Source organism: Botryllus schlosseri, chromosome 1, assembly GCF_051294905.1.
Source record: "Botryllus schlosseri isolate E-star chromosome 1, Bs_hap1, whole genome shotgun sequence".
In the NCBI taxonomy this organism is placed as follows: domain Eukaryota; kingdom Metazoa; phylum Chordata; class Ascidiacea; order Stolidobranchia; family Styelidae; genus Botryllus; species Botryllus schlosseri.
In genome coordinates, this window is record NC_137236.1 from 25131530 (window position 1) to 25158955 (window position 27426).

At 39.8% G+C, this 27426-nt stretch overlaps 1 protein-coding gene across 1 annotated transcript in view; it reads left to right on the forward strand.

Moving 5' to 3' along the window:
* LOC145445648 (uncharacterized) overlaps positions 1-27426 on the forward strand; it is a 61637-nt gene that overhangs the window by 23282 nt on the left and 10929 nt on the right. The window contains exons 3-14 of the mRNA XM_080323856.1: positions 4928-5067; positions 6659-6749; positions 7613-7758; positions 16309-16344; positions 17952-18110; positions 18177-18261; positions 18574-18620; positions 18732-18767; positions 20690-20801; positions 22850-22954; positions 23673-23733; positions 25695-25793. Coding sequence (XP_080179982.1) covers positions 4928-5067; positions 6659-6749; positions 7613-7758; positions 16309-16344; positions 17952-18110; positions 18177-18261; positions 18574-18620; positions 18732-18767; positions 20690-20801; positions 22850-22954; positions 23673-23733; positions 25695-25793 — 1117 coding nt within the window. The remainder of the gene's footprint in view (positions 1-4927; positions 5068-6658; positions 6750-7612; positions 7759-16308; positions 16345-17951; positions 18111-18176; positions 18262-18573; positions 18621-18731; positions 18768-20689; positions 20802-22849; positions 22955-23672; positions 23734-25694; positions 25794-27426) is intronic.

Below are 27426 nucleotides of genomic sequence, written 5' to 3' on the forward strand. Positions count from 1 at the left end.
ATTGCGAAGTTGTTTGGAGCAGTTTTTACGCGTTAAAGTTTGTGAGGTACAAGCGTCATATACTTGTCACAAACTAACACTTGACGGAACTGCTTTGCATAGCTTTGATATCAATTTCCAACACCGTTTTTACTGGGAGGCTTTTCATGGTATCGCCACACAACAATATTCATTCTGTTTTAGCCTACAATTCGCCGTGACTAACAAATTCGCATTTGCGATTTTTTTGTGGTGCGACTCTTTGAACACCGAGTTTTGTGATAGGCCTATACGGTTCGAGCACGCAACTGGTCTAGTCATCGATGTTATATCAAAACGGCGATTCCATAACGATCTATGCGAGGTGTCTTGCTTTAATTGTAAACTATTGTAGTGAAATATTCCTTTGATAAAGCGGGTGGAAATGAGCAAATTTCTGAAGTTAATCATGATTGTCTCACGGATCACTACTTTCAGAGGTGGGCAATTATTCTTCCAGACGGGACAAATGAGAAGAAAAAATAGCTTGGCGGGCAAAGCCAAACGTTTAAACCAGTGGTTCTCAACCTGGGGCCCGCGGACCCCTGTAGGTCCGCGAAGCATTTTCAGAGGGTCCGCGAAGATTCTATACTTGCAAAATGATTGATTATTACTGCTACAGCTACATGACTCACATCAGCAGAGTGGCCGTCTTAGATGAAATATCCTACTGTGCAAACTCATTTTAATTGCCAAATTGCCAACAGCCTACTGATAAAACATATTGCCGTTTAGAGATGTTTTGTTGGGGTGTGTGAAAAAAATGATAGAGTTGGAATATTAATGTCAATCAGTGTGACTTCAAATGTTTGCATGAATCCATTCTTCCGGTGACATACATAACTACTATCCCAGAACGACTTCAAGATGATTTGCTAGATATAAACGACTGGGATGAACGTTATATGTTCAATGAAAAATCCGGGTTTCAATTTCGGTGGTGTTTATGCTGCGGACATACTCGAAGGGGTCGTCGGTGCACGTTATTATACCATTCGTCACCACCTATTTTTGTAGACATAAATGTTTACCACTCATTCATATCAAATAGAAGGGGTGGATTTTCAAGATACGACCACGTATTTCAAGAAATGCAGCTGCGGAATTCGCTACCGTCCACCAAATTCCCGCATAATTAGTGTGATGTTAATATGTTGCTATTTGGCTCTAGCCTGCAATCACTTTCGCAAACACAGATGACGGTTGTACGATAATTGAGATTATTTTTGGTATTCATGGTGTTTGTCGACTACTGCTGTCATACTCACCAGGCCAAATTTCTTCATTACTGTTCCGTTGCTGCCGTCTTATAGCCAGGGCATGGTATGGTATGGTATGGAACGAGGATTTTCCATACTCCATACTTGCCTTACTCTCTCCATACCATACTTGCAATATTCCATACCATACCAACATTGTTCCATACCATACTTGATACATATTCCATACTTTCAAATACTTCGATATCATAAGTATAGTACCTTTTCTAGCACCTGTATTATTGATATTTCGGATCAAATTATTGCTTAAACTAGCCATGATGCGAGTCTCTCTGTTTTTGTGAGGTTTAGTTCATGGTGATGAGCAGGGCCGTAACTGTCGCACCCGAACCCCTCCCCCCTCCCATTTAGGGAGGCGAGCTCAAAGGGGGCCTAAAATTATTTCGTGAATGAGCATAAATTACGCGATTTCAAGTTGCCAAGTATTTTGATTTTGGGGTACTCTTCCCCCAAGAAAAAATACGCAAGATTTATAGAAATAGGCATATCGGCGTTGGCCACTACCGAGCCACGATGCCCCAAGACATATAAAGTTTTAGGCCGTGTAACAACTGTAACATGCGACTCCAAGAAGTGTGCCAAAACGATCGACAGCGAGAAAACCTTGGCCGAAAAGGACTGCCCTTAGGCTGATCGAAAACTTCGTTATATACAAAATACACGCCGAATGTTCCTGTCTTGGCAATCTGAACCTCACAAGACAAATACCATCCCGCAGGGAAAAATTATATGCCAGTGAAGAAATACCAATTTGAAATCGTATGCGTCTTTTAGCTTAGTAGCCTACGTTTGGGCAATTCTATCTTTTTGATATAGCAGACAGGAGGTCACGAAATAACATCATGTTACGGAGTTATACCAACGGGCCCTACAGTTTCCATAACACCTCACTCAGCTCTATCGGTAAATCTGATTATACGTGAGCAGAAAGGACAAGAAATTGATAGCAATATATATGCAATTCCCGATCTTATTGACCGATTTTATCATGAATTTTTGGCAATTTTCGCGCTTTGCTTTGCCCGGCTAGTTACGTGGCAAAAGCGAATAACGTGATTGGGGGTAGGTTTATCACTCTATGGGAGCCCAAGACCCAAGTTTTTTTGGGGGGCCTTACGAAGTGCTGTTTCGTTCCTGCCAACGGGTATGCGGCCGATGATGTTTAATTATTATTGAGAGGTCCTACCTTTTCAAACACACCTCCCTCAGCTCTACCTGTAAATCTGATTACGTGAGCAGAGAGAGGATAAAAATTTATATCAATATGTATGCAATTCTCAATCATATTGACCGATTCAATCATGAATTATAGAAATTTTTCGCGCTTGGCGCGTGCAGGCTGGGGAAGCTGACGCAGCTAACGGCCCCAATGTAGATAAGTAGCGATAAACAGTGTATAACCTAAGAGGGTCTTGGGGGTGAGGCCCCCCATAAGCTCGGTTTATCATCATATGGGGGCCCAAGACCAACGTTTCATGGGGGGGGGGCTGACGAAGTGCTGTTACGGCCCCGGTGGCGAGGTGTCGTGTGCGTCTACTCTACAGCTTCCGCGAGCCAAATGAACTGGCCAGCGGATTGTTATCTAGCTAGGACCGTCCACAAGAATATCATCGCATTTTCGATACATTGGCATGAGGCACATGCAAGTTTGAAGTAAATATTCGCAAAATAATTTATGATATAGGCGCACCCATAAAATATTATAGCTGCAGGCGATCAATACTGCAGCGATCTGCGTGATTTTTAGTACAGTATTTGGTTGGGGTTAGCGTGGCGATAATTTCAAACTATATCTACCCCACTCCCTGATCTATAATCCTAATGCGAGAGCGTTTGAAATACGACTAATAAGATATCTTGGTATGTAAATAGCGTAAATGTGGCGGACAATGTTTCAGAAGAAATGAAATTATCAATCACATAGAGCTATTAGTACATTGCAGCATGATTGCTCGTAAGCTGTCGTCACTCAAGGAATGAGGTAGTTGGATTAGCCTACATTACCAATTATTGCGCAACATGATAGACTATGCTCAGAGACGTCGTGTATTGATTCGATAGAATATGGGATCAACATTAATGTTGTTATTATTACATCACAAAATAATGTCATTCCAAGTACTCTTAAATCCGTTGCACAAGCGTGTATTTGTTCCTGTACACAGCGTTCAATAGTTCACACATAAGCGATTGTATTTCGTGAACAGCGAACAGCGTACGCTTCATGAAGCTCGCACAGATCACGATAAAATGTATAAAACACCAAAGTATGGAAATGTCGTTCCATACCATAGATTAAAATCTTCCATTCCATACCATACTTGCATTGTTCCATATTCCATACCAAAATATCGATCCATACCATACCATACTTCCATACCATGCCAAACCATACCATGCGCTGCTTATAGCATGGCCCAATACTATATTTTTATAAGACAACGCTTACACGGATGATATATGGCGAAGAGGAGCTTAGATAAACCTGCAACACATTGGTAGGTAATCTGGAGTCGACCTCGGTCAGATTGGAACCCTCAACCCCAGTGGTGTTTCAGCTCTGGATTATACCATCACGTTATCTCGCCAAATTGAGGTAAATTTGAACTAAAATTTGGGGGGTCCGAGGGGTCCTTGGCGGTACAAAAGCGGTACGCGAAGACAGAAAGCTTGAGAACCACTGGTTTAAACTAAGTCTGTGTGGTACAATTAGGCTATGAGAAAGTGAGAGTTAATTCACACAAAAAATACTATTCATTCGTTCCGTGTCATTATTTAAATTTAAAACGAAGCGAAAACTGAAACGTTTTTATCATACCCCAGACCCTTTTTTCTATGGAGACGTCAAAATGTATATGAGATATTATAAAGCTGGTCTTGATCCAGACCTGCGGGTCGTGTAGATTGGTGTTTAGCCTTGTTGTTTTGACAGCATCGCTGGCAGATGCCTGGAAATCCGCGCTCTCTAGGCCTCAGACAGCCAATCCCAACGACTGCCATAGTGTTTCACTTCCTACAGTACACGAATCCACTTTTGCGAGATAATATCATAATTAAAACTTTATAAATATGTAATCACTAGGGCAAGTTTTGCGACTTTTTTTACAGCTTCCGGAAGTTTCCCGAATACTCGGAAGATATGTAGTATGGTGTTTTAAGCTGTTTGGAGGAATCTTAAAGTGCAACTTTCTGCAAGTTTTTGTCGATTTTTCATGCAAATATTCGGTACTATATGTAAATAGATCGCTTGATTATTTCACCGTCGTTTAAATTCTGGGTCATTACTGATTTGACATACATTCAGGCTAAACCAGTGAAAATTATATTTCCACTGGGTCAATGTTTTCAGCAGGCTATTGATTTTGTTGAAGTCGACAACACTGAGTTTTACTACAGTGCCTTGGATACGTATTGAATCGAGTATCTCATACCCTAGTTATTTCAAGGAACTTGTCCATAAATGTACCTTTTAGTGCAACTTTTGTGAAAAATAGAGGCAACTTTTTATTGCAACTTTTACGAAAAATAATACGACTTTCCTCGGATTCGACTGCAACAAAAACTTACCCTAGTAACACCTAAGGTTACCAATCGCAGTCCGTACCGAATCAAATAAATGTTTTTGATAGTGATGGATCGGATGAGCCCCAGTATGCAACGACCAATGATGATAGCGTAACGCTGTGCAGAGGGACATCTGTTGCTCATTCAGCGCTTTGCATTCTGCCCCAGTACTTGGACAATGACAGGAGCAGACTGTGCAGAAACGGTAATTACGACGTTTTCGTGAGTACTCACTGGAAGACTGGAAAATAAACTACCTATCCATATAGCGTAGGCCACTTCCAGTCCTCCACAAAGTGCGACTTCCTCTTCGGAAACGTTATGTGTGCCAATGAATCCACTGACCATTTAAATTGATTAACTACCTTTTTTTGCAATCCAAACACCTCTGGCTAGGGTAATCAGAGAACCTCCTTACTAAAACGAACTGGAGACATGACATGCTTCTTCCATTTGTACCTCATTGTGAACTATTCTAGTTTCTGAATAAATTTTGCAAGTCTTTATAAACTTTATGAAATTGAACCGTATATTACGATTTCCCAGATATCATAGCTTTCCAGAAAGCAGTAACGCAAAAGTATATGTACGCAGAGCAATAGCTTGCAATGGAGATGACTATCGTCTACATTTTAGAAATCCAAGTACTTGACTACTTGACTAAATTTAGGTGCCACATTGTTCAGATTTGAAAGCTTAAAATCCAGTCTATAAATGCTCCAAAAACCCGACAATACACATCAAACTCCACTACCATATCACCTTCGAACGCTACCATGCGGTGGAAGATCTATACTGTTACGTCACTTTGCTTATCCATGATGGTAAAATATGATCCGTATTTTGATCCTGATTTAAAATTGTGACTTGGACGTGGGCGCGACCTGCATTAGAATTAATTGGACTGCGACTCGGTGTAAAATGAAAATCACTCGAGTTGACTCGGGTCGAACACTAAAATAAGGGAATGACTAGTGACTCAGTACGCCTATACTTTGCTACAACCACGGACGTAATCATTTTTTTAAGTGTCGTGGGGAATAGTAATAGATCAAAAAGGCGTAACTTCTTTCACTCTCCAAGCAATTCGTTGTGGTAGAAATTAGCATTCTGTTTCCTCTTGGTGTAGAGTTAATTACAAATTTGGTGCACTTGAGACTGTCTGTCCATGGTATCATCTCCAATTAAAGGTGGCGAGTAGCGAGGAGGTACGCACCACCGCGGTACCACTGTGGATTTTTCTGGTGATAGGACATTGGTATCACTATGACACATGAACTATTATATATATATTGCTATTTTCTGCCAGCCTATTCACTCCTCAAATGCTGTGATATCGGCTACCTTTGTTATGCTATTCCTCCTAAACGTTTGACTCGTCAAATGTCCACAATATAGCTGCCAATTAAATGATATGATTTAATTATGATAACATGATGCATTTGTTCTCTCGCATGGTGTCTACGTCTCAAAATTTTCACAAATTATGCGCATTCTGTACCAGATAGAACAACTATTTTTTGTTCAAATATTTAAATATGTCATTTTTTACGCTAGGCGTGAATTTCTACAGTACTAAATGACATTTTCACAGTGTGTGTGGAATGTCAATCCGCAAGGTCCCGTCACACAAGGCTCACTTGGAAACGTTGAATAATCCTATTTTTAATTCTGCAGCCGCGGCGTCATCAAAACTAGGAAATTGGCCTGCAAGCACATTTGAGTTTTAGACCTCTGGTTTATCTAGTATCAACAATAATAGGAGTGACGGTAAGTTCCGATAAATATTTCTACAGGTACAGCGTGTACCGAAAAAGAGTTCACATGCCACGACGGATCATTTTGTCTCCATGTTGAGTTGTTTTGCGATGGAGAAACAAAATGTCGGTAAGTTTAGCGCGATCGCAAGTTCAGAGTTATCTGATGGTATTGTATCTAGTTGATTCCATGATACCTATGTGTTTGAGTCGGATTACTGCAAACGTACAGCATTTTTGTCAAAGGTTAATATTGAATATGTTCAAGTAAACACCGATATTTCAAATAAACGGCGGTAATACGCGATGAAGTAAGTCATTCTATAATCATGGTAAACCTCTGTAGCAAAACGACAAAACGCATGTCCAGCATTGTACAATAGGGCTGTTCAAAAATAACCTTTTTTCCTGAATCTTGCTGGTTACTTGATTAAATCGTTAGGTTGCCTTAAAAAACGACTCACACCATATTTGAATTCATTCCAACCAATATTCGCGGATTTCGTAGAGTTTGAAAATTGTGAATTTGCCTAAAAATGCAAACACAATTTATTTTCAAATTTTTCTGCCGACGCCATGAAATTGTTGCGCTGTCTTCAAAAACGATGCAAAACAAATTTGACTAAATTCGAAGCCGTAGAAGTGGAGTTATTTCAGTTTTTATTTGATAATTCTGGGATTATCCTTGATTGGTGGATCATCCCAGAATTATCATAAAAAAACTTGAATATCTCCGCTTCTGCAGCTTGGAATTGAGTCAAAATTGTTTTCCATCGTCTTTGAAGACACCGCAACTAACGGCAACCTAACAACCTAACGATTTAATCAAGTAACCAGCAAGAATTAGGAAAAAAGGTCATTTTTGAACAGCCCTATTGTACAATCATTAAAGATCTGCAATCAAATACTGAAAGAGCCGTATGCGGCCGGGGAGCCACGGTTTGCCCCCCTGCTATATACAATATGTCATCTATCAAGGCGTATTCTGTTCAGTGATGGAACCGACGAAATAACATCATTACCAGATGGTAATTCCCTGTATCGATCTTGTACGGGAAGACAATCAGTAGATGCTACAGTTCATCAATGCCTGCTGAAAGAAGAATACTTTTGTGACGGGGAAGGAATATGCGAACAGGGTAAGAATTATACCGAGAGGAGCGCAACGAACATCTCATGAGACTTAGGAAATCAACATAAAATATTGGATAATTTGAGTTCTTAAATGTAAGACAGCAGCTCACAGTACTTTCATGCTTTCGTGCAATAACGATAATTCTCATCCGGAATCATATGAAAGCAGGGGTACGTGTCATTAACATGGTTTCGGTCCAATTTTCGAACTTAGTAAGCACCGCGGTCCGCAGCTTAACACTATTGTTGTCTATATTCTCATTTTGGGAGAGCTTGAAATCTGATTCTGCTGTTCTCTAGCGGTTCCAAAATTTTACAATTATAATATCGACTTTACACTGTAAAATAATTATGAATTCTAACATAGAAATGACATGAGAAATCACATGTTAATTCCATGAAAACGCAAAGACGGTATTTAAAACTCATGCTCACATATGAGAAAGCTTCTACATGTCAATGGAAATCTGACAGCCAACGTAAATGTTACTATTCCCGAATTAGAAACGTATACGTATATGTAACGGATAGCCACATTTACAGAGCTTCCGATATGCCGCAAGACGTCAGACGTGATGGATTACATAACTCCCTTACCCTGACTCTCAATTGTTACATTGAAACCGTATCTGACAACAGGTTATATGCACATTGGTTGGGGTGAAAGGTCAAATTTAATCATTATTTAGTCATGCATTGATGCATATCATCTTTGGTGGAAACATGGGTTGAAACATATCATGTTATGTAGAAACATGGATGTCAACAGGTTGATGTGGGCATTAAAAGTTTTGTTTCATGTCTAGACATGACACAGGAGGGATCAGGTCTCGATTATGAGTTCAACTAGGTTTATCTTTTACAGTGTATTGACTGACGATTAAGTATTGTATTTTATGCAGGAAATTGTTTCGTAAAGCAATTGTTGGAAGTTTATACCAAAGATGATGTCGCAGTATATCTTAACCTGGTCTCCTGCGCCCAACAAGCGCAAGTAAAAGAAAGGTCTTAGTATAGATCAGCTAGCACTAACATGTTGTAGCGCTAGAAAAAAATATTCCAGGATAGCTTGGACTGATATCTGATGGAAACATGTCATGTTAGTGAATACAGATAACCTGAATACAGATTTAATAAATGCAGTACACGGCAATACGTCGAGCCCTTCGACCCCGCCGTAATTTTCATTTACCTCATGCCGAAACATAACAAGATCAGCTGATACGAACATACAAAGATCAGCTGGTACGTGGTGATGGAAGGAGTTTATCGTTGCTGCTTATCTTTCATACATTTTGACCGTGCAATTATTACCTTTGCAGATTAATATATACTCTGATCAATTCGTACTGAAGATATCGCCGTCAGCTCACTCTAGTCATTCGTATTATATTTTCTGCTGATCTAGATGTAATCTGAAGTCTTGCTTATTTTGGTCCAGGTTACTGCTCGCAAGGACTGTAATATGTTGCGATGCTCTTTTGCATGGTATATCCAAATATAGCACAAGCAAGTACATATAAATTACAGTGAGAATTACTGACTCACGTGGAAAGAAATCATCCCACTTATAGGGAACCCCGGGAAACACATCCAGATGCGGCGTCCCTCCAGTGATGTAAATTTATCCATCATACAGAAATCCAGAACTGAAATCTTTATTCCATCAAGATTACCTACTACTCGTGATGTGCTACATCGGTTCGTATTTTACTTGAAAGTAAGCAAAACTAAGCATAAAGATGCATTAAACTCTGTTTGGAAGGAGCTTATAGCTATTTGGACCAAGCTTGCTGGAAGAGCAACGCCGGATACATCTGCCATCAAAGTAGAATTCAGATTACGGACAAACTAAAGAAGTTATGGAATATGTACCGATTAATTCAAGTTGTTGGTGTTGTTGTTGTTGCTGTTGTTGATTATTATTTGATTGATTAATTCAAGTGCAAACTGGACAAGATACTACCATTACGAGAAAATCAGAAGAATCATGGCAAGAGTTTGAAAGTATCTTAAGTAGTTTATTTGATATCACCAAGAGAGATGTCATGAAACACCTGAATGAAGAGGATCGCGCATTTTTTGAAGATCAGCGTGGGCCACGTATATATACATTTGGTACAGTAGACATAGCTCTACGCAAACGACTCGAACACAAGCTAGCCGCTTTGGATGACGAAATAAACCGTAAAAAAAGCTGATGAAGAGATGCTGATGGTTTCTTCAGTGATATTGTCGGACACAATTGTCACTATAGTAGCGACACAGAGGATGCCTCTGTTTCTCAAATATCAACTGAAGATCAATGTTCCCTCTAAGCTGCGCACGTGCGCAAATGCGCAGTGCTGACACGGTCTCTGCTCACGGAAAATCTAAGTTGCGCACAAAAAATCCGAAGTGATGTCCTGTTTTTTAGCCGTTACGCACTGCTGTCCAAGGATCTGCGCAGTAAGTTGGTGAGTGTGCGCAGACTCGTGAAAAATTGGAGGGAACATTGCTGAAGATGATATGCTTGGCTGCATGGGTTTAAACAGGCCTAGTTTTGTTATGTTGAACATTCCAAAAAGAATTTCAGGTCCGTATCGAGAAATCGCTGCGGCTGATCGACACAAAATTTCGAGTAATGGATTGAACGATATTTTGTTCTCACTTATTGCAATATGAGATGGTAATATTGACGATTTTGTGCTGAGCACATCAACAACATTAGGATTGTGCGCAGTGAAATGTTTTCGGATATCAAGTATGAATTCAAAGTTTCATCAAAAGTAACAATTTATTGGGATGAGAAGCTCCTGAAGACGAGGAGTGCCATGCTTGGCAAGGAGCACATCGCTATATTGGTGAGTTTTGCTCATCACATCAAGCGTCTTGGCACAACATCTTTACAATCTGGAACTGCTTTGAATCAATCTCATGGAATATATAACATAATAAATGTGTGGTTCTCAGCCGGGGCTCCGCAAAGCATTTTCAGGGGGTCCACAAAGCCTCTAAATTTACGAAATAGTTGATGACCTTTTTCGCAGTTTCGCCTCATTATTAGTAAAATCCCAGAACTCACATCAATAGAATGACCGTCTCAGAAAAAATATCCTGCTGTGCAAATTCATTTTAGTAGCTAAATTATCCATGTAGCCTACTGATAATAATATATTTTGGTTACTAGAGATATTTTGTTGAGGATTGCGAAAAATAAAAAGTCGGATGAGTGAAGTCAATCACGCTGATTTCGAAATTCTAAGAAAAATCACTTTCTCCTGTGATATAGCCTACACCACCATTTCTCCATTATAACTTCAAGATGAGCTGTTTGATGGAAATGACCAGGCTTGACATTATATATTCTTATGTTATTCAATTTTGATGCCATATTTTTTGCGAACTTGCGATCATACCAAAATGTGTGGCGGAAGCGTTACGCGTTATCATTACATTCGCCACCACCTATCTTTGTGGAAATGGATTTTCGGCCCTCGTTCAAATCAAATCTAAGATGCGGATTTTCATGACACGATAATGTATTTCAAGAAATGCAGTTGCAAAATTCACTTTAAAATAATAACAGTCAACCCAATTTATTCATAAATAGTTTGATGTTTTTTCGAGAAAAGTCATTTAGTTGCTGTTTATCACTAGCCTACAGATATCATTTGAACGAGACAGATGACGATTGCAAGAGGATTGAGCTAAATTTGAACTAAAACTTTGGGAGGTCCGCGGGGGTCCGTGACGGTCCAAAAGGGGTCTGCGAAGATACAAAGGTTGAGAACCACCGTTCTAAATAAGCGGGACACCCCGGACCATTGCTTAGCATTGTGTTTTGATACATCTTCCAACACCGGCAAATTAGATGGAGCATGTATTGTGCACGAAGCTCTTCTTGGTCACCTTCTTCTCTGTACCGCTTGTCGTCATCACGTGTTTGAAATAATTATATCAAGGGTGTTAAAACATATTTTCGATGCATCTACTGGGCCGAAAGTGGATGCATTTGAAACTTTGAAGAAAAGGTGGGAATCTCTGAATCTCGAAAACGAAACCAAATCATTTGGTTGTCGAATAAATTATTGAAAAGGGCGATGCGTTGCATGCAAAATCATCAGGAGCAGAAATTCACATTCCGCGGAATGATAATGCCGAGCTGTTTCATCTTTTCTTGTTTTATATTGAGCAAAACTCAATTTCTCATTTGAAATTCCGTAAACCAGGGGCGCATCACAGGCCAAGATAGATGTCGTCTGCAATATACATTTTTAAAGTGATACTCTTGAATGACCAGCTACAGCTATGAAGCTATGTAGAATAAGATGAAGCGCTTTTGCGACCTCGTTGCATGTTTCTATACTCAATATTGGTTGCGAGATCCTCTTCCATTCGAAGTTGCATTTAACGATTTAAAGCTGTACAAAAATGCTACAATTTCAGGTGGCGGAATGGCCCCATGAGGGAAATTGCTGCAACAGTTATAAAAGCATTCAACCGTCATTTATGGTATATGGCGGAAGAGCTCATTCCGTTTTCTTTACGCTCCAAGAATTTACTACCTGGAGAAAAACAAATGGTTGCAAAGAAAATTTATGAGGCATACAAATAATGTATGGAACTATCAATGCACCCTCAGAATCCTGTGTTCCCTGATATTTCAGAAGGAACACAACTGAAACATCTGGTTGGTGACAGATCTTCTCGATTTCACTCTACAAGACATCCAAAATATTGTGACATCTTTGGTCAATGATCCCGCCGAAACAGGTATTCATCTGCTAAACCAGTGGTTCTCAACCTTTTTGGCTTCGCGGAACCCTTTTGACCGTCACGGACCCTAGCGGACCCCCTCAAGTTTTAGTTCAATTTTAGCTTAATTATGGTGCAACTTTCATCTGTCTTGTGTAAATATGAACTGTAGGCTTGTGATAAACAGCAAAATAGTGATTTAAAAAAAACAAAAAATCATACTATTTATGTAGAAATTGGTAGACTTTTATTATTTCAAAGCTAATTTTGCAGCTATATTTCTTGAAGTACGTGGTAGTAAATCTATTTCCGCAAAGATAGAGGGAGGCTAATGCAATATTAACGCATAACGCTTCCGACGATACTTTTGATGTGATCGCAACATTTATGGCACCAAAATTAAGAAACATATATTTAATGAACATATCACGTCCAGCCTAGTCATTTTTATCAAACATCTCATCTTGAAGTTATTCTGGGATAGTGGTTATGTATATCACAATCACATGCAGCATAAAATGGATTTCGTGGCGAGGTTTTAATCCCTTCATTGGGACAAATTAGGGAAAATGCTTCCGAAATTTGTATTTCTGACTGACAACTTCAAATCGGAAAGGTTTCGCAAACATTACGAAGTCACCCTGATTGACCTTACTATACCTCCATATTTTTATTTTTTCCACAAACCCCAACAAAACGTATCTAAACAGCAATATGTTTGTATCAGTAGGTTATTGGCAGTTTGGCAATGAAAATGAATTTGCACAGTAGGATATTTCATGTTAGACGATTACTATGATGATATGAGTCATGAGGTATAGCAGTTGTGGTGCGAAACTGCCTCCTGCTTTCACAAATTAAAAGAAATTTAACATTAGTTTATCGATCATTAAAAAAATTTAGCGTTTTCGCGGACCCCCTGAAATTGCTTCGCGGACCCCCGGTTGAGAACCACTGTGCTAAACGAATATGAAGAAATCCGGACCCAGGACTCTTATCAAAGAAACCTACTTTTGCAGTGTGTGGAACACATTAGCAAACATCGCCCGAAGTTTAATAAATCTACTTTAGCAAGCTGAATTTTACAATTGTCAAGAACATTTTCAATCTATGTAAATATGTTGTATGACTTTGGTTTTACCTTATAGTGATTTCCATTTGTATTCTTGATTCAAACTTGCAAAACATTGCATCGACTATTTCTTTCAATAAAAATTCGTTAACTTCCCATGACATTGCTGTGAATTCCGATTTAATCAACATTTTACCTGCTGCATGCGCTGACCAAGTCCCACCGTTACGGGCCAAGGAAAGGCTGGTAATGTATGCTCACACTTAACCAAAGCGACCATAGAAAGTACCGATACCCGCCATCAACAGCGCGACGTGTCTTTGGAGTCCTACACAACAAGCGGGCTAAGCCAATCGATATCATAATAATCTGACACGTCCAATGTAGACAACTACTTAGACGGTGAGATCTCTATAAGCTGAAGTATAATGCGCGAAAATTCGTAGGGCGCTAATACATTCTGTGGACCAAGTTCACCGTTACAAGTCAAGGAAAGGCTGGGAATGTGTGCTTGCTTCTACCTAAACGCCAAGAAAAAGTATCAACAGCGCAGGGTTTCCCTGCTACGCGATTGCACTTAGAAACACAAGGTCATATTGCCCATTGCCGCGACGCCAGCTGAGCGCTCTCATCTCACTCGCGCCGCTCAGCCACATCTTAGCTCCTGAGCTACTCTCTCGTTTCAGCAGACAGAATTGTTGCGTCACAATACCGATGTCAATAACAATGAATAATTTAGGGCTGATTGTGGGGGATCCAGGGCCATGAACGGAATAAAATTTATATTTTCGTAATCAGTACAGCGTCAGCCTTCAATTGATACCCGTTTTATCAAATTTAATGCTCGGCAAGTCGGTCAAACATTACCGTCAATTTGCCTTTGACCAAAAGGAAAGTATGACGTAGAGTCGTAGACCAATTTCACTGAGCCTTGAGATTTGCTTGTGTCCACAGACATCATACAGGACACTATGCTTTAAGTGCTGTGACACGCAACCTCACATGAATGTTATATAATATGGATTGCTTTGTTCGTAAAACATTCATGTGAGCAAAGATATGTACTACTACCTCATTTGATTTATTAGTCACGAAAAGCAATAAAAACAAAACCCAATACAATTAACGACCATTGTATTGCCAGTCACAGAGGTGAATTCAGGATGTCTACATCGGGCTCGAACCAGATGGTATGAGCTAGGGATGGTGTGAACGCGCGGTTCACGTTCGCGTTCTGTGTGTGAGCCTCGTGAATTTGGAGGTTCGCGTTCACAACAGAACCTTGGTAGGTTCTGCACAGTGAACCTTTTTCATATATTACAATTTTCACTTCATGATGACATCTTTGGTTCGAATTTATTGCATTTCAACTGCAGGCCACTCTATGAATGACGCAGGCAGCATAAATAAAAACTCAAAACGAGCATCCAGTTTGACAATTTCAAAGAATTTACTTGCTTTGTTACAAAGATTTTGCTCTAAATATCCAACTTACCGTTTGTGAATATATAGTGACTCTCTGCTGTGAGCTGACCCGCAATCACATAACATCACGAGCGACATACATAACATGTAGAGAGCGATTCAACCAATCAATGAGATTGATATCGTTTTTTGATGTGACAAATCTAGCTAGCGTACAGGGTCTATCTTCACTTCATATGTTTACTGTATCATTAAAACCAGATACGTGCGATCGAGGTGTTGGCTACAGCTGTATAACTTTTGGGGTAGCCTAATATCGTTAGCAAGTATAAAAACCTGTATTACACTCTGCCCAATACCAATGTAGCAATACTCATACACGAATACATTGCCTGGTCTGGTCAAGACCGTTAAGGCGTAAGCTAAGAGGCAACACTTCTTCAAAATTATTGGCAAAGCCACGGATGATATTGATTTTATGGGAGTATCATATGATTGCCCCAGTTGGTACATTTAGCGACGTTTAAATCTCCAAAATGTACTTCAGTATTATGGCATTATGTGACCCCAGTCGTCGCTAGGTATCGTGTACATTAATATAGGCTATCACTTCATTGAAAGATAGGGTTGGAATTAGCAATATGACGTCACGTGACGTCACGAGGTTCACGTTCGCGTTCACACAGAACCTTTCAAAAAGGTTCGCGTTCACACGAACCTGAACCTTTCAGAGGTTCACACCATCCCTAGTATGAGCCTGTACCCGATGGTTGCTACTTATAATACAACAACAACACTGATATCATTCCTTCATCTAGCGTAAATTCGTCAGGTGGTCCTCGGGCACGATTCAAGCTATTTTCAATTGTGAAATACATACCCGAAAAAATGACCGGACTTCGAACTCCTAACCCTTGTTTTTACCATCATCATTGGAATATGAGTGGGGGCGTCAGAACTATAGTCAGTTTTCGAACAGGGGCGCTGCAGGAAAAGATTATGGACCACTATTGTAGATCCAGAATCCTGAGTCAAGACCGTAACAGTCACACCCCATAACAGCTGGGGAGGACGAGAGAGCTCGACAAGGTTTTGCAAATCATCATCATTTTTTGCCAGATTCATTCTTGTTTTGTGATTAGTATTGTATATATAGAGAGCAATACCAAAATGAGACTCATAAGAAAGGGCATGGATAATCATACGGTCGCCCCATAACGAATGTGTTTTTGAGGAATCGGACTGACAAAGTTCTGTTTTATTCCTACCAGGCTTTGAGAATCGTGCACTTATATCGAATAATGATTATCGTCATTTTCAGATATGGACGAATGCTCGTGTGGAAACGACAGCAAAGGTAATGTGCAAGAAAAAACAATATTTTCACTATAAGTACCTAATTTTTCAACTGTGGCATAAAGAAACGTTAATGGTCACTAGCCATAAATACTCCAGTAATTAGAGCTGGCTCAGGCTCAAGAAGATGAATCAAGACCGAACCTTCCTCGGAGCGGGATGCGCGTGCTCTAATAAATCTATGGCAGGGGCGGGCAACTTCTCCAGTCGGCGGGCCGGATGTAGGAAAATTAAGTACTTGGCGGGCCAGATTGCTGAATCGCAACATTATTCGCCCGTTTATCCACATATAGGCTACAAGGAATAAATCGTATGTAATGAATGTATTTTAACGACAGCAATGTCACTTCAAAGCCATTTCTCGTCGACAATAACGAAGACAATGTGGATTTGAAAATAGCATTGTCATACAGGCGCCACCTTGTCTGCTTCTATCAGATCAATCAACACACGGTGCAATTCTTAATTAGGATTTCAATGCGTTCTATAAGCCGGTACCCCAAATTTACCAAGATTGATTACCAAGATTTACCAAGATTCATTAAGCTTGAGTAGGTGACGAGATAGCGTCGTTGTTCACATGTATGGCCTAATAATCTCGATATTGAATGCATGCCCGCGTCCTCTACGAAATTTGAAAAGTGGCCCGCGACCCGTTTTGAGCGTATAAGCGGTGTGATATAAAAGCCCATAGAAGTGTGCCGTGCTACAAGTCGGCGGTCACGGAATCAAAGATAAGAAATATCAGCCTGGTGTAAATGGCCATTGTAGTCAACAAACACCATGATTTCCACAAATGACATTAGGGTTGAGTACATCGTAAATATCAATAATGCAAGTTGTTGTTTGTGATATTTGTCGACTACTATGGTCATTTACACCAGCAAGATATTCATTTTTTAATCCTTATCTAACGACTTGTAGCACGGCCCACTTCTATGCTTTTATTAAGACACCGCTTACGCGGATGAGATGGCGAGGAGGGGCCTAGTTAAAACCTCCAACACTCAAGTCGAAATTCTGGAGTTGACCTCAGTCGGACTCGAACCCACAGCCCATTGGTGTTGTAGCAGTGGATTATACCACTACGCTATTTCGCCACATATAATGCAAGTCTTCTCGCTTCGACGAACCTACGCGTAAGCTCCGCTCGCGCACGCTGCGCATCCACGTATATAATAACATACAGTCACTAAAATTTGACGTACTAAGCAAGTAGTGGGGAATCTAGGCAGACTGGGGCCGCGTGTCACATTATCATGTAAGACAGAAAACTGTCCGCGGGCCGTATGTTGCCCGCCCCTGATCTATGGGCATAAATAGCCGATTGAAACAACATGTTCCTATATTTATTTTACCAACTTCCGGGGGGGGGGGGGCAATAAATACGATATTTACTTTGACATTGATGAGTGGGTTCTTTAAATCTGAGACATGCAGGACCGCACGACAAAAATTTTTTTTCGGTGTATTGGAACACGAGTAACACATTCCATGCGCCAAAAAAATGTTAAAATGCATAATGTACGGTAATCAGACACCACGAAAAGCGAGCTCACCAGCCTGTATTCATGTCAATGTGCGACTGTATATGTAATATCCTTACAGAATATCTTGACAAAATTTGCTTTCGCTGCTTAAAAAATTCCACGACCTACATCCCAATCTCAAAGTTGTGCGATGGAGCTTGGGATTGTCCAGATTTAACTGACGAATGCCTTTGCCAGTCGGCAAACCGCCCTGAAATCTGTGAGAGACTTATATGGGGTACGAATATGTTTGTTTCTAAGTCAGAAACATGCCCTACTACTTTACATGTGTATAAAATCACAGAACGACAAGAGCCGTTCCTTCGGTGCAAGGAGCCAAGCATTTCGGATAGGATTGACGTGAATATGGAACAAGTCTGCAGCGTGAAGTAAGAAAAAAATGTCACATATTGCAGTATTATAAATGTTGACGACTGAAACCTAAGCTCTCTCTCATATATATCTTCCTATTGTCATCCCGGTATGTGGGCTACTAAATGTGCATACCCGTATTGTTTTAAGCTGGTATAAATGATACCATTTAACATAGATTTGCTTATAAAGCCATTAAATGATTTGATCACTGAACTTACGGTTGTAAACTATCCTGTATTCAACTTTCTACTCATCTAACGGATAGGATTCGACGACGGACACATAATAGTTTTATCCAATATAGTATACTATTTTTTCGATTGCAGTGCGAACTGCAACTTCGGCGACAATGTAAAGCATTGTCAAGAAACCGGTGAGTAACCCATATTTCTATTTTATTTTTATTTGAATTCGCATAATGGAACACGTATCTTTCATCGATCATTTTGCCCAGGTTTAACATATTTATTACGTTTTCATTCAGGGTATTCAGCACCTTATTGCGTGTTCCCCGGACAGCGTAAGTATCGTTCATATATTGTTATTCAATGATATCGTCGGCGTTTGTAAATTTGAAAAGGTACGCCGTGTTTTACTCCAAATAAAATAAATTCGAGTAAGCCAATTTATTAACATCTTCATAGTATTGTTCTATGGATTAAAGGTTATGTTACTTTCATGTTAATCGGTATTGAGAGGTGCTTTCATAACCCCCAATATATATTTTGCTCGACATCAAAAGAACGAAAAATTCTTCTGAAACGAATTAATAAAATGATATATTTACGCAATATTCTACCTTTTTAGCACTCGACCCTCTTAAGCGGTCATTAAGTGTTTTTCGTACCCCATATCCAGCACTTTGTCAAGCCACCCCAAAACACTGAACGTGGGCCCCAATAGGGTTTGTAACTCACCTTATTTGGATTTCGGGAACAGGAGACATTTATGTGAATGTGGGTGGATATTAGTATCGAAGGTTTCGCCGAGTTGTTGTGATTTTCGGGTCAAACTGTAAATCGAAAATGCCCCAATATTGCACAGGTCTTGACGTATAATGGGGTGGAATTTACGGCTGGTGCCGAAGTGTAATCATATAGTAATATAGCATCACATGACGTGTCCTTATCCGGAAAATATGAATTTGACTATTTCGAGCGTTAGACTTATTTTAGCGGACCATCCTTGAAATTACATGGACAAAAACATGAAATAAATTTTCCGATTTTTAGAAGTAGTATTTGTATTTCTCTTTCAATTCCCAGTGACATACATTGAGTTCTAATTAAGGTAAGTTATTTTGTGTGGAGAAAATACAAGTTGAAGTATATAAGCGAATAGTAATAGTAAGCCACTATTTTCGGAAAAGAAAGCTACACTATATAGCATTTTCACCATTCGCCATATTTTTTTATGAACGTATGCTAATAGCGTTACCGCTAAGTGTTAAAACCGTATCCGATACAACATCTCGGTATTGCTTTTCGACCAAACTACATGCCTTATAATATGGGGGTGGGGCACCAATTCATGATATTTTATAAAACGGTGTGTTCGAGTAGCAAAGGATTAGTATCGCATTTCCATATCAATACTATCATTTGGATACAATGATGCGTAGTCTACTAATGCTTATACCATCGAAAATTGATACACCCTGGAATGCATCAATAGGAATCAAGCTCTCTACACCTTTCGCATACCTCAATTTGTATCTTTCCACAGTACATGCGAACGAATTACCACCGTTTTCACAACTGCTTAGTAACTTGAGTCGGTTTGTAGTAATTCACTTCTACGTCAACTTCAGGTAGTTTTAGGCAGCTTTTTAATGACTACTTCAACTCGTACTTGAGTAGATTTTTGCGTAGCGTTATGGACTACTTTGACCCCCTCTGGTAAATAGTCACCCGTGATTCCCATCCGAAAGGATATTGGCTTAGAATTTATACCTAAGTACTAACAAATAACCTCAGAAAAGATCATGTATAGTTAAAACCTAGAATGAATCTCTGAATGTCCCATAAGACAGAAGTCGGCTTTTTCGTGTCGCGCGCAATGAGGTTTGAAGCATTTTCAATTTACATGGCAATGCTATTTCAAATATCTATATGGATGCATTGTTCGTAACAGCTCCGTTGATTTACCAACGCAGTTATGCAAACCTATTACATTAATACTGGGCTGAAAACAACTTGAATTATTCCTCATAAAACAACACAGTCTGCCGTATGGGACATATCCTTATTTCGGAAGTACCGCAGGGCCATCTCTCGACGGAAATGCAGCAATAAAGTTATACGCTAGATGTCCGTAAGTGCAAAGAGATTACAGTAGTGATTTGGTATTATATACAGATATCTTGTTGATTTGATGAATCACAACCGAAATTAGTATTGCGGAAGTACGTTGTGAAATTGACGTTGTGAATCTCACCGACAGCAATTGATGTACCGGACTTGGTGGCGTGTGACTACTTCATTGATTCAGTTTCCTTTTCTTCGTGCCTATCCGACGACATCCATTGTAAAGCCCTCTTGCAGGACGCTGAAGTGTAAGTATAATTTATCAGTTAAACTTCTTTGAAATGTGTCTCGCAATGAGACTTATTTGACGCAGACACCTTGGTCAGGCGATTAAACTTCGAATCACAAGCGCATTATTCATTGCAACGCCACCGATTGAGCACTCTCTCGTCGTGCATCTGCGCCCTTGCTTCTGAGTTGTGGCGTATAGTAATTCCAGACGGCATGGTTTCGCGATAATACCAAACTCAATCACAATGCAAAATGCGAGTCTAATTTTGGCGGTTCCATGGCCATGAGCAAAAAAATGTTATATTTCCGTAATCTGTGCAGTGTTTTATCAGACTTGGCGCTTATATTATATTTGTTAATGTAATTGACTAGGCTACTCATTCTTTGTTGTGTTCTAGTTTTTTGATGTATGCTCGAGCCGATTGTTATTGGTTTGAATCGGTATTCGGCTGGACTATTGTTCAAGAGAATTCCGCTGTGTAGAACAAGTTTAAGAGTGTTTCACTCACCACGAATGGTTTGAAAAGAAACAAGAACAAGGAGCGGGAAAATAAACAGAGAAAACTGGGTTTGTAACTCTGCGTGCAAAAGTGAATTTGCTTTCTCAGATATAAATGGAAAACTGATGTGTCGTATACGTCGAAGAACAATTACCGTAACGAAACGTAGAAGCTTATAATAATGATACCGAGACCGTTTCTTCAGTATAGTTATACAGATAGCGTGATCTTAGAAAATGTTACCAGCTAGGTGTCAAGCAGGAAATCCATATTTAGGGGCGTTGGTAAAATTGCCCACGACGTTACAGACTCATCGTTCAAAATCGCTTGGTATATCATTAAACCCAAGAAATATGCTAGAGAAGGTGTTATTTCAATTAAACTATAACATACTGTGCGAATATTCGCTTTTTCCGTATCTTAGCAACAAGGACAATATCACCTGACAAATTTCGAAACTACAGTTATCTGATTCAACCGTGACCAGAAGAGTTACAGCAATGCCAGTTAATCTTTTATCGCATGTTCTGAAACACGTTGCCGCATATAGATTCACTTTGGCGGCCTAGTCTTGGACGAATCCTACCACTCCACAGACAATACATAGTTATCTGGGTGCATTTTATTGGAGTGGACATATTTGCAACAGAGTAAATGCTGGCAGGGCAAACGCGGCAAGGGCACCAACGTAAATCATCATCTTGACCAAGTTTATTTCTGTAACTATTGGCGCAGGGCTCCAGCCATGGAAGGAAAGGAGAAGGATGATTGATTTGCTAAGAAAGACCCCGAACGCCTGACTTCTCCCCATATCACGGAGAGCTCAAAGTGATAATTGCCTTGCCTCTGTCACGAAGAAGTACCCATAATTTTAAACGTTCTCGCTTACGCGTTGAAACATACAGCTCGGTTATGTAGTGAAAGGGTTGGTTAAAAGGTGCATATACCGAATGGGCAACGAATGCATTGCACGCTCCATTACGTGCGCCGCTCGAAGAAACGTATTGTCACAAAAATCTGCAACCACAAATTTACGAACGCTGTCCATCAATGCCTTGGAATGCATAACAATGTACTAAATCCCCGTATACGACTGGTAAATAGGCTACAGTAGCCTAAATTTAATAGTAGCCCATAAATATATGGTAATTATGCTCTGCGGCCGGCGGCGTTTTTTTGCTGTTAAAATGCGGCCCGTTCTACAAGGGAAGTTGAGAACCCCTGGCCTTCAATATTTGCTATATGTATTAGATTAGCCAATCACTTAATTAAATTGGTACAACAATGTAACTTATGACATATGTTTAAGTTTACAACGATTCAATAATAGCGTATATAGATTTATGCTGGATTGGTGCTTGGTAACTCCCAAATGGTACACCCAGCTCGAAAATTAGATAGCAACTGATGATTTTCTTATGTTCGTAAGAATGCGACAACCCGGGATAGACGCGCATGAATATTAGATCATTGCTAAACGGTCCTTATATACGGGATATACGAACTTTCAATAGAATTTGTGGTCCAGTAAATGGTGAATATGAACAAATTGCAATTTACAATAGGTACCCAAAGCAACCGATCTTCAATTCCTCGCTGCGATTTAGGACTTGCGCTGTGGATTTTGACGCCGCAGAACATAACGAAACAGCTGAATCATGTTTTGTCAAGTAAGTGCTAGCTCTATTTGGATGCTTAATATGGAGGGAACGTATCAACGGATCCGAAAACAGGTCATATAATCGAAAAGATTATATATTCACCCAAGTCTGATCGCTGGCGAATTTACTAAAAAAAGGACATTTTTCCGTGGTGGCAAGAGCTCGTAAAACCGGTTCCCGCGTCTACGTTTCTTTGACTTGACCCTTTTATCACTTCATATGCAAAATAAGCCGTCTTCTCGTGCATTTGTGACCGTGGTAATAAAATATATCTGATAATTTCAAATATTTCTACTATTTCCGCCCCCAGACATCACCTTGCTTCTCAAAATCGCCTTCTTGGTCGATATAGCCCACTTTGGGAACCACTGTTTTCAAGTCACGGTGAATTAATTCTAAAAATGAAAACTTTAAAAATCATGTAACATTGTTCCCTCAACTTGAAAATCATAGTACTGGACATAACTGAAAGTACGTACATTCCAATGTACCATAGTCAGTATGCTCTATCACCTTTATTATTCTGATTACTCGAGACTTTTTGAAAAGTCTTGAGCCACTGCCATAAAATGTCTAATGTCCGAATCCATCGCAGTTACGAACAAAATTTATTACGCTGCATTTGACCGACTCTTGCTACCAATTGTCCTCACCGTCGGATTAACATCTTTTCACTTAACTCGGAGTTTGGTAGCACGTCGTACACTAATAACTGAAATATTTGCAGTTACACCTGTACCGATGTGCCATATCAGGAATTGTCGATCATTAAGGATTGTAAAAATCATGTGAGTATTCAGTCGCACCGATGTCAATAATTCACGATTCGTGGCGCTTGAACCTAAATAAGCCTTCTCGTCTCGTCATGTTTCACATAAAGATATGCGTACAGCTTTAATATTATTCCATGGTGAAAATTTCAAAAAAAGGGTCGCATGTGCCTATAAATCACGACTCTAATACATTATTATTGATCAGTAGGACGATTTTTTTTGACATGTCAAAAAAGTCAAAATTAGATCAAAATTGTACCGTCAAGTAAAAAAATGTCAAAATTGTTCACAAAGTTAAAACGTATTGAAACCTGCATTTTGTTTGCGTCGTTGATTGTGCACTGTTGGCGAACTTATCATTGACATTCTACAGCTCGTATAGCCTACTTTATAGGCCTACCGTCTTAGACGGCCCATTGTCCGCTCATTGTGAATCATAAACTTTCAAACGAAACTAATAGGTTGACATGGTGGTATGCTCAACGTACCGCAATATCCTAACTGAAGCAAGATTGATTGGGCATTGCAAGGTTCTTATATCAAAAAGAGCATGAGGAAGAATTGTGATGTAGACACCATTGGCAGAATGAAGCAACACGGTTTGTTCCAGCAGTGTACGCACAACTTCAGTGTTGTCAGCCAACAACTGCTGCTGTTGAACGTACTTTTTCTGATGCGGCCGGAGCCGGATTGGTACTTTTTTACTAAGAATATGACAGCCTTGCCCTCTTCCACCCTCGAATCAATAGTTAAAGTGAAACGTTCATGAAAATGATCCACATGCTAAGTCCAAGTTGACCTGATTACTCCAGTTAAGGGTTGGGGTTGGCCTTGACATTTGAGTTTTTGATCTTCTGTTTGAATTGTTTCAATCAATATTCAATGTCATCTTACGATTAGATAATTATTATTGGAGTTTTTCGGACCGGATCACGATCAATTCTAGAATCCGGCATAGGAGTCGGACCAGAGCCGAGCCAGAGCTTTGAAAACAGGATCGGAGCAGAAACAAATAATTTTCGATCCACTTCGCACTAACTCACAACCCAAAAAAGGGTACAAGAAAACCGAAGCTGTCTTATATTTCAATCCCATCTCTCTTTCTCATCCTAGGGCTTTCGATCGCATATTTCCCCGGACCAATCTGTTAGATAGTTACACACTGAACAGCATTTCTTATTTGCATCGGCCAACTTGGTTATTTGACGGTTTGAGTCAATGCATACATCCAATCGCTAACTGTGTTATTGGCGGAAAAGACGCTTGTAATATTTCCTAGGTGAAGCAATGTTAGAAATTACTACGTGCCCAAGTGCACAACTTGTTAGTCTCCTACGCTCCTTCGTACTCAGTTTGTTTGTTTGTTTTTGGGGTATTCATGGTGTTTGTCTACTACTATGGTCATTTACACGCAGGCCGATATTCTTATTTTCCGTAACTGTCGACTTATAGCACGGCCCACCTCTAGGCTTTTGTAAGACACCGCTTACGCGGATGAGGTGGCTAGGAGGAGCCTATAGGTAAACTTCCAACACTTAGATATCGGAATTCGGAAATCGACCTCGGTCGGACTCGAACCCGCACCCATTGGTGTTGCAGCCGCGGATTATACCACTCAGTTTGTGGTTATTCTATTTACAAAAATGTTTTATTTGATGTATAGCGTGATATAATTCGTACATATTTCGTAGCCCGTTTATTACAATTCTGCGGGTCGTTCAATATTTCGCAGAAATGTCGCTTCAGTTTTCGTTCGTACCTTTAACTTACCGTTTACGATGTTGAGATTTTTCCAGAGCCGCGTCTCATTCTCTAATATGACATAACTCATCGGGGCAGCAAACCGAAAAATCATGTTTTAATACTGTACTCGAATCATTACCAGGAACACTGAATTTGCATTCTCGAATCATTGTGTCCAGCCTTTGATTTTATCAACTTTTGTGATAAGTCAAATGACCTCCATATACATTTAGGATATCAATTGTACGGAGGGAGTTTGTAGAGCCAATTGCAACTGTACCTTTTTTAATTGCGATGGTGTTGTCGGCGGAAAGTACATTCACGGAGAAGCGGTAAGAAATAGCCTAATGTTATATTATAATTGATGAATGTGCATTTGTGCATCGACTCGGACCCCTAGCGATGTTATCATAGTAAGCGTTATGTTTTGATATTGATAGTCATAGGTTGTCCGCTGAGAAGACCAGCCTGGCATAAAGGAGTCTAATTGATGACAGATATGTATATCGTTTGTACGTAGACCAAAAACGGCATACCGATAATAAGCTTTCAGATAATATAGAGTACTGGGTAACATTATAATCCCAATCCTTCAATCCCTAAAACTACAATATCTATTCACCCTGAAATCTAAAGGTTTCTAATATTTACTGACCCGTGTGACACCTACAAAATTTTTGCGAAGTCATAGAAATAAAAACATACCACAATACACATCTAATACATCGTCATAAATTTCTGGTGCACAAAATAGCCTACACATCAACAGAGGGTTAATAGAACAAAACCGTTATAATATGATATTTGCGTAAAACAAAAACGGTATAATGAATATTTATCGAAAATTAGAGTGACTTTTGCTATTCGTCATCAGATGTTATCAGTCCAGAAATACGAGGCGTCACCATGGAAAGTGCCATTGTATTGTTCGATCGAATCGCAACGGCGTGATATTAATTCCCTAATTCCTAACACGATCATGAAATTTGGGGTGAGATTTGTAATTTCAAAGGGACGGGGTTTCTGCAGCCCACAATAGCCAAGATCGGTATGTAATCATATATCATATGAATGAGTAAAATGTGTCTCTTTTACTCAGCGGAACCCTTGAAACTGGCTTGCTTAACCCTCAGTGTTCCGTGGAGCACGGTATGAGAAACACGGACTATCGTTATGGTCATTATGCTGCGTAGTTGCGATTGTTTAGAACAATGCCGATTTTCAGACTTTGAAGGCTATTCCAGGGTGGTTCCATTGCCTTCATGAAACTTTAATGTATATTATCAGAATCAGCGCGACTGTAGCTTTCGAATATTATCAATGTTGAGCGCTCGGGTAGTCATCTATGGGATTAGCAATTACGTTGCCGTTTCATGCTATGAAGCGACAACAAATCTCCCACTATAGCATCACTCGACCGTGAATCACGTGGTGCGCATCTATCCGTAGGTTAGTTATCTATAGTATACCGTTCTTATCGAGCTGGCCCGTTTCTGTTCATTTCTGCTATTAGCTGTTGCTTTTACGGGCTCATAAATTAATTGGTATTTGACATTAATTATGCTCAAACCTGATGTCATGGACTGTGAAGAAACTGTTTCAAAATATGCAACGCACATCTACTAATTCTTTCACATCAACCGCGATTACTTCGCGAGTCTATGCATATCGTTATATCAGATATTAACCATGCTATAGGTGCTTGCTTCAATTCACATAGAAATATCAATCACTTGGTTCCGACAGACTTGTCCTTGTTATTGACACAATCAGTCCTTCACAGAGACTGATACAACTCGACGGCGAGTTGGACTGGAGCAATCGCTGCGAGTATAACTGACTACGATTCATAACTGACTGCATATAGTCCGGGCACAATAAGTTTCCCTTTGTGTGAATTGTAGAATGGCGATCAAACAACCCAGACTATAGCATATCGTTAAAATATACGTTGGCAAATACTCT